We start from the raw sequence: 14,859 nt of genomic DNA, 5'->3' as shown, positions 1-14,859 counted from the left end.
GTAGATATTTATATGCGTGGTTCTCTTCAGTATTAGCTCGAGAGAGAGTATTTTTCATTCTTATGGAAGCAAATTACTTTCCGAATGTCTGGTATTCTTCATTGACAATAAATCTGAAAAATGTTTATTTGAACGTGTAATGAACTTAGTTTGCAGCATTTGCTGCACAAGCCACTAGTATGGACTATACTTTGAAATGAACATGGTATATATACGTATATATAAAGTACATATAACGAAGCATATAGAGAAACATTTAGTTTGAATGATATTAACTCTCTTCTTAAGAAATCAGAGGTGCCTCATAGTTACACGTAATGTTAGGTCGCTCCCATGGACAATAGCCACTGAAACCTGCAGCATGTTCCTAGAAGTGTAATTGTTGTAAATTCGTTCAGTTTATTCACAGCTCATGCGAATTGCTCATTACTTTAACCGTAGCTATATTCAACTCAAAGCTTTTTGCATGTTTTACATAGTTGTGTTATTTTTACTGCGAGGATCAGTGATGGAGTTCAAGGTATGGCCGCTGGGGAGAAGTCCCTCCGGATTCTAGGATTCCCACACGGAGATTCAAACGTTTCTTTAAACTAAAAACTATAATTTACAGAATATTACTGGTACTTTTCACTTTGATATGTCTTTTCAGTAACTAAAATAAATTTCCTCATGCAAATTTTCAGGTAGTTGCTTCAATGGAAATTGATGGTTTCTTGTTTATGTAGGGAATTTTGGAAATGCTAGTTGGCGACACTATTCGCATGGCTGGTCTGCCATCCGATCTTGATCGAAGAGTGACGTATTCCTTATTGTCCCATCAACAGGATAATTTAGTGAACAGAACCCCTGAATTAGCTTGTGATACTTAGTGGCCTCATTATCTAAAAAGAATACTTTAATACTCGTATTTTCGAGAAACCGGCCTTCAATACCATAACCTAACCGAAGTAAATTGACGTGGCTGTGTACTAGTAGAAAAGTCCTGAAACAGGTCTGAAGATGTTACGAATAATCGTGGATTAAGTATAAGGCTTTGATAAAGATAAATTACATGAAATTATTACAAAGAGAATTAGGCCTACAGATAGGTCATGAAGTACTGAAATAAGTTGTTGCATATCATTTTATTGCCAACTTATGAAGAAATATGCATATTTATATTTGAGGCCAAGCAATATTGCGTATAGGGTTCTTTTGGGAGATCTCGATACTTTTAAGAAAAGTAAGCTATTGTGAGCACTGTCAATAGTGAAAAATTCTCGTGTGACCAACACGAGTAAAAGTGTTATAAAATATTTATATTTCAGAATAGTACATTATGCAACGAGCCTATAATGAAGGTAATTAAGAAGTGAGTATGGATATTTATGAAACGAGCGAAAGCGAGTTTCATAATATTCATACGAGCTTCTTAATTACCATTATAGGCGTGTTTCATACGACTTTTTATGCTCGACCATATTTATAACTTGATATTACTAATTTTCTTTGTATCTGACCTAGACCAATGTCCCGTATGTTGTGAGATGTTGGCAGACGCGAAAGTATTGATTTTTTTCGAGGAACAGATGTTCACTTTGACCTTGCTATGCCATAAGAACCTACAGAAATAACATTGAAATTAAATTAGACATTGAAAAACGAGATGACAAATTGAATTTATTTGAATATTATTTACAATTAACGCTAATTATTATAGTAACAGAACATAACCTTCTGCGACAGTATTGGATTTCCAGCCTCCGTGACTTTTCACTAATTCTCTTTCGATTGCATATCCGAGAATATTCGATACTTGCGGTTTTATAACGGTAGAAAGCTGACCTGTCATTGGCTGAACAGTTGTAACCTGACTCGTCATTGGCTGAAAGACCTGACCTTTAATGAGTAGGTGTACTTTAATGACATGCATTAAAGGACAGCTACCAGGTGTATAATTACTACATTTCGGCATGGTCGAGCATGAAGATATTTTGTGTTGTAAATATTAGTTCTTAAAGTGTTTATTACCTTTGTCATTCTCTATTATGTCGAAATCTCTCCCATTATGAGAGCAGTCGACGCTTCGGCGTCATATTCTATTTTTATTAATACGATGATATAAAATGATCACATTGGCGCCAGATATCTGAAATGTACGAAAATATTTTCCTAGATATTGCAGGATAACCGAGAATAAAATTTGCGTTAATTGATCCCAAATTAACCTTTTTCCTTAGCGTGTCGAGATGTTCGTAAACGACCCTGTCTTCCCAGGTTCGCAAGAAACTAATATTCAACAATTTTCAGCCAGAAAAAGAAATAAATAACGAGTATTTAATAATTTTGCAATAAAAATATGCAACAATTTATTTGAGCGCTGTACCTATATTGAAACTAAAACTTTGTAGAAATTAGACGAAGATTATGTACCTCCTCAGTCACATACCACACTTACCGCGTTTTGCTTCTTGCATATACATTCGTCCGCACACTGAAACAGATATTTTTTGAAATGTTAATACTTCATAATTAAAAATGAATGAGATATACATGGAGCATATAAGAAGACAAAGAGGAAGGCAGAAAATAGAAAGGATTGTAGAATGCTAGCTTTGTAGTGAAAGCCCTGCCCTTCCGGCAGGACATTGAATGAAAGAATGAATTAGGGAAGAGTTGGGTAGTATCGGACATCGGGTAATATCGGGCAGTGAGTTTATTTCATCCGCAACCAGATGATAGTACCTGAATGACATGGTTACGTTTCTGTGATGTCTCATACAGTTACGTAACCACGTCATTCAGGCACTACCATCTATGGTAGATGAAAGAAACGCACAGTCCAGTATTACCCGATGTCCGATAGTACCCAACTCTCCCTTACTTATGTCCTATAATATGTTTCAGGATTATGTTTTGTTATGTACTTAAATTTGCAAGCAAGGTATGATTATTATGCAAGAACAAAATAGGGGCTCATTGGCACTATACCCATTGATGTCGACGAGAGCGCAAGCGTGCCTCACCTTTCGCATGCGCTGTTCAGAGAACGTAAGGGATGCTGGTGAACACAAGGGTTGTAAATACGTTGGATATTGAGTTAGACGTAGTAAACCTAAGTTTCAATCTGACTGCACTCTTGACTTCTTATGTAATGAAAGTGGAGGTGATATGCATCGTTTGCTATGTGTAAATAATTTAGTTACAAAGACAAGCAGTGTCGAACGCCTGAAATTATTAGTCCATCTACAGAATTATGTATTCAAAATAAATAATAGTAAATGTACGTGAAGATGTATTGTAGAGCTTCTTCCTCACAGCATTGTTTTTATGTTTACCGAATGAAGTAGAAACAAAAGTGTGTGCTGCTAATGACGCAGACTCGTTACATGTCAGTCACGAGTTGTGTCTATAAATTGCCCAGATTTTCGTACATAAATTTTCAGTTTGACGGCGTTTCTTACGATTGTGGTTAAATCAAGAAAAAGTTATGTCCAGGTTTTTTTAATTGCGTCAATAAGTTATTTATTGGATTCTATACTAATAATAAATCTGTAGCCGAAATTTTTCTGGTAATTTTCGATTTTCGAAAAATAATTGGTCCTAACATATATAATTAACCACCCTGAAACCGAAAATCGCTTTTTTGAAATTTTTGTTTGCATGTCTGTCTGTCTGTATGTTTGTTACCTTTTCACGCTATAATGGCTGAACGGATTTCGATGAAAATTGGAATATAAATTAAGTTCGTTGTAACTTAGATTTTAGGCTATATGGCATTAAAAATACGTTATTTAAAAAGGGGGTTATAAGGGGGCCTGAATTAAATAAATCGAAATATCTCGCTTATTATTGATTTTGTGAAAAATGTTACATAACAAAAGTTTCTTTAAAACTAATTTTCGATAAGTTTTATTCCTTGAAAAAGTTTGATAGGACTGATATTTAATGAGATAAATGAGTTTTAAAATTAAAATAACTGCCATCTAAGGCCGTGTAATGAATTAAAAAACAAATGACTTCGTCTATAAGGGGCCTTGGACAGCAACAAACGAAAGCTATGAAAGATAGCCTACAGAGACTGTTTCTGTGTTTCTGTGAAGTAATATCGGAAGCTAAATTAACCGATTTGTATAATTAAATATTCTTTCACCATTGGAAAGTGTAATTTCTCTAGATGGACATAATGCTATAATGTTATTACAGTAACTTCTGATATAATATAATATAATATAATATAATATAATATAATATAATATAATATAATATAATATAATATAATATAATATAATGTAATGTAATGTAATGTAATGTAATGTAAAGTTAAGTAATGTAATGTAAAGTAATGTAATGTAATATATAATATAATATAATATAATATAATATAATATAATATAATATAATATAATATAATATGTAATTTATACAATATAATTTAAGTAATTTGAAGAGTTCAGAACCATAGTGGGCCAAGCGCCATTTACTGAATACGTAGAAAACAAGGGTTAAAATTAAGTTATTACCATAATTCAATAGAAACCTATAACAAGTAAAATAAAATATACACATTAAATCAAAATTATGTCAATCTTCATTAAACTATGGTTGCATGTAATAAAAATTAAGAAACATGTTAAAGGAATTGTCATTGCACCAAATGAGTGTCTCTGGACCAAAATGACCGCATTTTAATTATTTGGATGCAATTTAAATTAAGTAACTTATTAAACGATTTATCCTTCTATCAAACACGAATTTTCCCTGGATCAAACATCCTATTTTAATTATGTAATTACTTTATATTTATTTCTAACGGGTGCAGCGGAGCTCACGGGTACGGCTAGTTCATAATAGAAGAATAGAGACATTCCAGAGCTAGTTGACTCTACATGGATCGAGTACCTTAATTTTTTTTACGAATAGGTTCGAGCTTCTGAACGTTTTCATTTGAGAATGCAAAAAAGAATCAATTAACTTGTGATTTCATAAATATTGTTAAAAGCTTACAGATGAAATTTCATTGCGGATGTGAAAGACCTCAAAACAGAATTTTTATAATTTCAACGCCTTCAGCCATTGAACACCTTGCTCAACAGTGTAAAATACTGCAATGTTTTACAAACTCTCTGGGATGAGTTTCATAGGCAATATAAATATATTGATCTGCTCCATCCCAAGTTGGCTTTGTTTTGTGATCCTTACTCATCAGACTCAAAAAATATAGCATCACAGTTACAATTGAATACCTGTAATGACAATATCCCAGTCCAAAATTTACCGAATTAGATTTTTTACATGGCAAGTTGTGTTTTGCATAGGGTACCATTCTATAAAAAAAGAATATCCCAAGTCCGACTCTCAGCCTGTGTTTTTGGATCATACAGTTATTTATTTCAATTTTCATATTGCAAGCCTATATAGATTCATTGGTCTTCTGAAAAAATTACTTCAATATACTTGGAATATTTGCCAATTTAGGTCTTCCATTAGAGTTTATTTTGCTGCAGAAAACAACATTTCACCGGACATAACAAGGTTGGTGTCGGGAAAAAGTACAAAAAGCAGTTCTGATTTATGCGAGAAGTCTAGAATTTTAATTTGTTTCTACAAGTGTGATGCTAATATAAGTACTTACGTACTTGTTCATGGTTTTTAGGAAGGTTCATTCCCGCCCTCACATAAGCCCACCATCAGTCCGTACCCTGAGCAAGATTAATCCCGTCTCTACCATCATATCCCACCTCCCTCAAATACATTTTAATATTATCTTCCCATCTACTTCTCGGCCTGCCCAAATGGTCTTTTTCCCCTCAGACCTCCAAACTAACACACTTTATGCATTTCTGGATTCGCCCATACATGCTACATGCCCTTCCCATCTCAAACATTACGGTTTAATGTTCATAATTATGTCAGGTGAAGAATACACTGCCTGCAGTTCTGCATTCTGGAACTTCCTCCATTCTCCTGTAACTTCATCCCTCTTAGCCCCAAATATTTTTCTAAGAACTTATTCCCAAACACCCTTAATATCTGTTCCTCTCTCAAAGTGAGAGTCCAAGTTTCACGACCATACAGAACAACCGATAATATAACTGTTTTATAAATTCTAATTTTTAGGTGTTTAGATAGCAGAATTGGAGACAAAATGTCTCAACCGAATAATAGCAGATATTTCCCATATTTATTCTGTGTTTAATTTCCTCCCAAGTATCATTTATGTTTGTTACTGTTGCTCCAAGATATTTGAATTTTTCCACCTCTTCGAAGGATAAATCTCCAATTTTTATACTTCCATTTCGTACTATATTCTGGTCACGAGACATAATCATATACTTTGACTTTTCGGGATTTACTTCCAACCCAATCGCTTTACTTGCTTCAACTAGAATTTCCGCGTTTTCCCTAATCGTTTGTGGATTTTCTCCTAACATATTCACGTCATCCGCATAGACAAGCAGCTGATGTAACCCGTTAAATTCCAAACCCTGTCGGTTATCCAGAACTTTCCTGATGACATATTCTAGAGCGAAGTTAAAAAGTAAAGGTGATAGTGCATGTGCTTGCTTTAGCCCACAGTGAATTGAAAAGAAGCAGGCAGAAGCAGGCCTATACGGACGCTGCTATAAGTTTCACTGAGACATATTTTAATTAATCGAACTACTTTCTTGGGAAATATCTAATTCAATAAGAATATTACGTTATATTATTATTGCTCTCTTAACGGAGTCATATGCCTTTTTGAAATTAATTAATAACTAATATGTAGTAGATGATCATGTAAGCGTTACGTAACAATAATTATACTAATTATAGGCCTATAGGCATCATTATGTATAACTATATTATGTATATGTTTATGTTAAAGAGATAGTTTATTGTTTACAGAAATGTGAAGGGCTATTACTACCGATGTGAGCAGGTATAAAATCATATCATATCATATCATATCATATATCATATATCATATATCATATCATATATCATATCATATCATATCATATATCATATCATATCATATCATATCATATCATATCATATATCATATCATATCATATCATATCATATCATATCATATCATATCATATCATATCATATCATATCGTGTCGTATCGTATCGTATCATATATTGTATCTTATATCATATCACATATCATATATCATATATCATTCCATGTCTTATATCATACCATACCATATATAATATATCATACCATATCATATATCATATATCATACCATATCATATATCATATATCATACCATATATATAATATATCATACCATATCATATATAATATATCATACCATATCATATATCATATATCATACCATATCATATATAATATATCATACCATATCATATATAATATATCATACCATATCATATATCATATATCATACCATATCATATATCATATATCATACCATATCATATATCATACCATATCATATATAATATATCATACCATATCATATATCATATATCATATCATTGTCATGTGTTTATCATTTCTTGTAGGCCTATCATTTTTTTATCATATGCACAATGTCCTAAGATTTGTTTTCCTTTCGTATAAATTTAAAAAAGGAAAGTAGTGTTAATGTACTAATTGCATTATTGATAATTATAATAGCGATTAATTATATTCTAGTTATTATCTGAAACTGCTCTTCCAGTCAAGTTAAACGACACAATAATCCCCTCTGCTTCCTGTGTTTAAAACCTTTGAGTTGAATTTGACACGGATTTAAACTGGAATTACCAAAACCCATATTATCAAGAAAATGCTTTTCATACTACATCCCTTAAACAGCATTCGAAAATTCCTCCCGCTATTACTCAAGAAAATACTAGTGGAAACACTAGTAATGCCCCACTTCGATTATTGTGTTTCTCTACTGACCGACCTCAATGTCAACCAGTCGCAAAGATTACAACGTGTTCATAATTCTTGTGTTCGCTTCGTCTGCGATGTCCGTCGCTCTAACCACATTACCCCATCCTTCCAAACTCTAAACTGGCTACGGCTTAACGAACGTAGAAATTTTCATTCTCTTGTTCTCCTTTTCCAAGTCCTTCACACCTCTACACCTACCTACCTTGCCTCCCGTTTCAGTTACCTGTCATCATATCATAATCTCTTCACACGCACGCAAAATAGCCTCATACTAGCCATACCAACACATAAGACATCATCGTATTCATCATCATACACAATCTCGCTGTCGCGCTTGTGGAATACCCTGCCCAGTGACATGAGAGACTGTCGGAATTTAGTAGCGTTCAAAAGCAAGCTTATTAAGCATTTTGTTACTGCGTAGAGTAGGTTTAATTTTTACTTAGTTAATAAAAAAAAATTCTTTCTTCTTAATTTTTTCAATGAACTGCCTAGCTCTTATTAGACTGTTAATCTCTTAGTACTTTGATTTTTATTGTATTTGTATATTCAATATTAATTGTAATTGTAATTGTATTCTTAATATTGTAGTTACAATCCCATGGTAGAGGGGAAGAGAAGGCCTGATGGCCTTATCTCTGTCAGGTTAAATAAATAAATAAATAAATAAATAAATAAATAAATAAATAAATAAATAAGTTAAGGAGATGATATATTTATTGTAGCCTAATTAATCTCAATGGAAATATCATAATTATCCAGATTCGATAATATTATCTGATGCTTAACTGTAATAGGAGTTATAACAAAAAGAATACTTACATATTGAGCTTGAAGTCCTTCTTTCGATTTATCGCAATCAAATTTTCCTGAAATAATTGGTTAATATTATTTCTTTATTTATTTGGATATTCATAAAATAAATATTCACGGACCAATAATATAAAACTTACTATTTTTCATAGAATTGTAACACTCCCTCCGAAGTTTAGCTTTTTTCTTCGCCATATCTCTGTTGAAATCTCCGCAGCATGACTGGAAAACGTAAATACAAACAAACTGTTAATAAATGCACGTTGCTTGCGATCAGATCCGAAGTGGAAGGTTCAGATTTGAACCAAGTGTTCGGCATGTTGGAAGAAGATAAAAGTTCCAACAGACGTATTTTCAAAAAGAAGTGAATCCGATGTGAATGAACATTGTGAGACATTCTGAGGACATTCCCAGCAGAAGTTACGCTGAGTACCTTAAATATGGCAGTGTTACACATACCGTTATACTTGTTGCTCGCATTGTTGCTTAGACTCCTCACCATACCAAAGCTAAGATGTTTCTATGGGTACAGTCTGGCAACACAGCCTTAAGCTATGCTAGTTTTTCAGGTTTTGTCACGCACGATCAACCCCTGAATGGAACTAATATCTTACTGCAAACATATTCCGCTACGATAGCACTACCAGGCTAAGAAAGTACTCTAATCTGATGTCATAGAAGAGTAGATAATGTACCTTTTCTTCAATTTCTTCATCGTTACGCCGTACTCGTGACAAATGAGCAGCGGTGAAGGGTTCGAGTCCGACATCAGAAGACAGAAAAACTTCTTTGAGTCCGTCCAGATCCACATCAAGGGACGAGGAATGTCCTGCAATGAAGAAATAGATCGTCTAATGTATATTTGTCAACTTCGCGACATGAATATTCGTAGACATTTGTGTTTGTAATTTTTTTTCAGGAGATTTAAATTTCCGTGTTGGCATATTTTGATCGTTTTTTTTTTTTTTTTTTTAGGAAATGTTATTTCATAAACATTCATATATGTAAGTGGTTACTTGTACCCTAGTTGCAGAACAAAAATAACGGCGTTTTAAATTATTACTAAGTAACTATACCAACTTTCCATACATCCGTGACTAAGGAATGGTAAGTTATCAGCAGACATCGGATTCTAGGGCAAATGCCTATTTTGTTTCTTTAGGAGAAAAGTAAAAATAATTATTAATATTTGTGTTTAATGGAAATTGAAAGGTATTCAAAGAGTTTTATAGTGCCCTAAAATGCCCTAAAACGGTTATTAGAGCCTAATTTGTTAATATTCGCCTAAAAATGCCTAACTCACTGTAAAGTTTCGCATTTTACTCTTACTTTTTATAATTTATACATGCATTCACTGCGAAATTTAAGGCATTTAAAAAGTGGAAAGTTTGCGTCACACCGGCCATGAAACCATTGATAAAGGAAACAAAATGTTTTGAATCTCACGACACTCGCAACAGATTTCACCGAATTTAACATGTTTGGAGGCATAAATGCCGACAAAGAACCAACCTTAGTTTTGAAGCAGGCAACAATCACAACATGTGCTGCTACCGATTCAGAGATACACTATACTATAAAAATGACTGTTTTCGGTCTGAAACCGATTAGCTGTACTGCCCTTCAGAGTGTCATAAAATCACAATTTTTGGAGAAAGAGTGTTTTTGAAATATTTATGAAAAGTCGTAAAACTGCGAATTAGTAGGGTAAACCGTTACAAAATATTTAAAAGAATGGCCCTCCTAGTGTTAACACTACCAGGAAATGCAACAATAAGTGGAACTTTGCATTTTTGTCCAATTGAATCTCAATAACAACGGTTCATTTGAATGCTCGTTAACAGTTGCTCTTTCCCTCGCCTTATTTGTGTTGAGAAGTTTTGAGCGTAGGACGTTTTCCTGTGAAGTTTAACGCGATAATGCCGAAAAATATAAGTGCAAAATCTACATTGATCCGGCAATGGCTAACAGAATATTCAGAATTCGCTTATGATGGAAAAATAATATTCTGCAAGATTTGTAGCAAACAGGTATGTAACAATAGTTGAAATATATAAATTCTATTAATTTTAATGAGTAGGCCTATAATATTTATACATTGACTGAGCTATCCTGAGGTATAATTCTTTTTAAGACCACTACACTTTAACCTTTTAAATTCCGATAGTTAAATTATTTGCAGGTCATTAAAATTTTGATTGTTCGAACCCACTAACTTTGTGATAGAAATACGGCAATACAACAATTAGGATTTTATTTTAATTCAGTTTACTTTACATTTTTAGATTTCGCAAGAAAAGAAGTGCCACCTAAAGCAGCATGTGCAAGGAGCGGCTCATAAGGCTAAAGCTCAGCAGAAAAATCAACTGCAACAAACTTTACTAACACAGCCTACTTCATCCAATCTCAGCAGCAATTTCTATGCTGATTTAACCAGAGCGTTTGTTGCTGCTAACATTCCCTGGAATGCAATTGAAAATCCGGTTTTAAGACAGTTTTTACAAAAATACTGCAAACAAAATATCCCATCTGAGTCGACCCTAAGAAAAAATTACTTAGTCAGAATATACAATGAAACTTTAGCTTCCATTCGGGAGGATATAGGTGATTCTCACATATGGGTCTCTGTGGATGAAACCTCAGATCCTATGAATAGGTATATAGCAAATATGGTAGTAGGAAAACTTAGTCCTGATGGACCTTCGATTCCACACCTCGTATGTGTTAAGGAACTTTCGAAAGTGAATAGCCAAGCCATTGCTTATTTTGTAAATAAAGGCCTACAGTCTTTATACTCATGTAATATAGACGATTCTAAAGTTCTGTTGTTTTGTACTGATGCTGCCTCATACATGGTTGCTGCAGCTCCACTTCTTAAAACATTTTATCCTAACCTCACGCATGTAACCTGTCTAGCACATGGCCTTCACTGGGTTTCTGAAACAATCCGGAATGAATTTCCTCTTGTCAATTCGTTTATTTCTAACACAAAAAAAATGTTTTTGTAAAGCCCCATCCAGGATTTCAATATTCAGAGAGAACTTTCCAGATATCCCACTCCCACCTCAGCCGGTTGTTACACGATGGGGAACCTGGATTCAGTCAGTGGTGTATTATTCTAAGTATTTTAAAGAAGTGGTCACAGTTATTGATAAATTACCTGAAACTGATAGTGCAGCGTGTGTGAAAGCAGTGAAAGATTGTCTGAATGACTCACGAGTGAAAAACGATATTGCCTACATAACATCAAACTTTTCTTTCATACCTGCAAGCGTTGAACAATTAGAACGTGAAAAACAATCTCTTTGTAGCCAAATAGCAATAGTAAAGGAAGCTCAAGTGAACATACATTCTGCTTTGGGCGAAACTGGGAAAAAAGTTAAAAATAAGTGGGACAACGTATTAAATAAGAATGTAGGATTTTCATTGTTGGAAAAAGTATCAAGAGTGATATCGGGGGAAAGTGTAAATGTTCTCAGTAAGTATTGATGTTTCTATTGTACCTAATTTAAAATTTGCGCCTCTCACATCAGTTTCGGTTGAAATAAGTTTTTCTGCTTTCAAAATGATTCTCAGTGACAAAAGGCAAAGGTTAACTGTGGAGAATTTAGAAAAAATTCTGGTGGTGTACTGTGAAGATAATTATAATAAAGTCTGAGCATGGAACTGAATTTCAATAACTTAAAATGAGTAATCTTGATATCAATAATCATTATTTCATTAGTTTCAATATATTAAATTTGTGCAGCTCTGTTTATAAATATAATATAGTATTCTTTTTTAATGTTTAAACATACTTTTTTGTGCTCATTTTAGTGTATAACTAAAACTTTCAGTGAAAGAAATAAGTATGATATCTTGATGTGCCTAAAATGCCTATTTTCATTAAAATAGAGCCTAATTTTACAAATTTTGAGCTTATTTTAGGCGCCTAAAACTGCAATTTTTAGTGCCTAAAAATCCGATGTCTAGTTATCAGACATTAAATAAATGTACTCCTATGAACTTATGGGGATCCTGAAGAAAATCACGGTCGGTTCGAAACAGAGCTGACTCTTAAATAATCTTTTATATGATTCAAAGTCATAGGGAAGTGGAATAGGGAGAGGAGTTCAACAAGGATGCTGTTTATAACCTACACTGTTCAAAATATACTTGGAGCATTTAGTGAAGAACTGTTTTCAGGACATAAGGGGGGGGGGTGATGATAGGAGAAATAAGAATAAAATGTAAGATTTACTGCTGATAGGGCTTTGTTAGTAGAAGAGGAAACGCTGCTGAAGCTACAAAATTTATTCCACAATTATATTCCGGTCTTAATCTAGTGCACGGGTCTTTTGACCGTAAGTGCTTTGCAATGGAGACCTCAGCTGTGGACAGTACTGATGAAGAAAAATGCATATAGTAATAATAATATATTAGCAGTTGTAATAGTAATAATAATAATAATAATAATAATAATGATGATGATAATATTAATGTTAGTAGGCCTAACAATGAGAATATAAATATTTATTCTGTGTATTGATGGTGTTCCCTTCAGACTTGGTACTCACCTGAGAACCCCAGCACTCCTAGGCACACAACTGCGATCACGAAAAGAGACTTCATCGTGAATGTTGAGTGAGACTCAACGAGCAAGCTTTTATACGAGTTGGGCTTTCAAAATATATTCCTTGTATCACATGTGTGTAAATATATACATTGCGTAATAATTAATATATAAATTTTCTGTCGAAATTGAATTTAATGTGTAAATGTATTCCATATCTGTTCCACCTCGCAAGCAGCGACAATGTAGAAGGATGCTTTGCAATTAACAGAATATAAATTACACTATATAATAACGCCACGTGTGTTCAATTCGTTTGTAAAATTACGCTAATGCATGTCTGATATCATTAAAACATGAGTAAGAAGTTAATGTGAATGAAAATGGGATTTTCTTTTACACAGGAAATACAAGAAATGGCATTATTACCTGTACAGATCTGAAATTGATGTAGGGGAAGTCCATGTAACTTGGACCACAGTGTAATTTGGACCGATTTGAATTTTTGTATTTGAAAGTTTAGTCACCCCTGTCTTAGATAAGAATAGAAAAACAGTTGAGGTTGCTTCCTGCCTGCAAGTTATTTTGCTGTTACATTTAAGGTGAGAACAAAAGAAGTTTATTATTCACAATCCTTAAAACCGTACACCCTGTTGAGACTGAGTGCTGTGTAGTTACTATTTGTACGAAAAGGGTGTTTTGCTTGTTCAAGTATTGAGGAAGATTAAGATAACTTTCACCATAGTTATTCGTATACTTACAAGCCCGCCATCGGTCACTATCTTGAGCAAGATTAATCCAGTTCCTACCATCATATCCCACCGCTCTCAAATCTATTTCTATACTTTTCTTCCTTCTACGCCTTGGTCTCCCCAAAGGTCTTTTCCTCTCGGGTCTTCCAACTAACACTCTATCGGAATATGTATGATAAGAACTTTCTTGTTTAACAAGTTTCGACCTATTTTCGGTCATCTTCGGAACTGGTCGTTGTTGGTCTTGGCGCCTCTTGTTTCCTGTGTGGGTGAGTTCGTAGTGTAGAGTCAAAGAGTGTATGTGTTTTGAAATTGAGTTGTGTGCTGAGAATATCGTTGGGGTGTGTTTTCGTGTGTCTGTATATTTCATATTGTTCTAGTGTGTTGAGTTTCTGGCTTTTTGGTTGGATGTGCAGTATTTCCATGTCTGTGTTGATGTCTCTGTGGGTGTGGTTGGCATTTGTGATGTGTTTTGCATATGTGGAGGTGTTTTGTAATTTTGTTATGGCTGTGATGTGTTCTTTGTAACGTGTTTGAAATAATCTGCCTGTCTGTCCTGTCTAGAAGTTGTTGCAGGTGTTACATTTGAGTTTGTATACGCCTGCGTGGTTGTATTTGTTTGTTTGTGTTGTTTGTGTGTTGTGATGTTTTTCTAGAGTGTTATTTGTTCTGTATGCGATGTTGTAGTTTAATTTCTAGTTCCGAAGATGACCGAAAATAGGTCGAAACATGTTAACAAGGTACGTTAAAATTTAACACAAGAAAGTTCTTATACATATTCCGAAGTGATACAGTGTTAAAAGTTATGTAATCAAAATGTATAACACTCTATGTTTACAATAATTTTTGTAATATTTGTCTAT

At 33.7% G+C, this 14,859-nt stretch overlaps 1 protein-coding gene across 2 annotated transcripts in view; it reads right to left on the bottom strand.

Annotated features, from left to right (window-relative positions):
* LOC138696970 (uncharacterized) overlaps positions 1-14,859 on the bottom strand; it is a 34,394-nt gene that overhangs the window by 14,901 nt on the left and 4,634 nt on the right. The window contains exons 1-5 of one of the 2 annotated variants that reach the window (XM_069822512.1): positions 13,249-13,324; positions 9,388-9,521; positions 8,833-8,914; positions 8,702-8,748; positions 2,438-2,473 (exon numbers count right to left, since the gene is read on the bottom strand). In XM_069822512.1, coding sequence (XP_069678613.1) covers positions 2,438-2,473; positions 8,702-8,748; positions 8,833-8,914; positions 9,388-9,521; positions 13,249-13,303 — 354 coding nt within the window. In that variant the 5' untranslated portion in view covers positions 13,304-13,324. Of the gene's footprint in view, positions 1-2,437; positions 2,474-8,701; positions 8,749-8,832; positions 8,915-9,387; positions 9,522-13,248; positions 13,325-14,859 lie in introns of those variants that run through there. The other variant, XM_069822511.1, reaches the window with a different exon arrangement.

This window comes from Periplaneta americana, chromosome 3, assembly GCF_040183065.1.
Source record: "Periplaneta americana isolate PAMFEO1 chromosome 3, P.americana_PAMFEO1_priV1, whole genome shotgun sequence".
In the NCBI taxonomy this organism is placed as follows: Eukaryota; Metazoa; Arthropoda; class Insecta; order Blattodea; family Blattidae; genus Periplaneta; species Periplaneta americana.
Note: the sequence above shows the minus strand (reverse complement) of the source record. Positions and strands in the feature narration are given on the sequence as shown.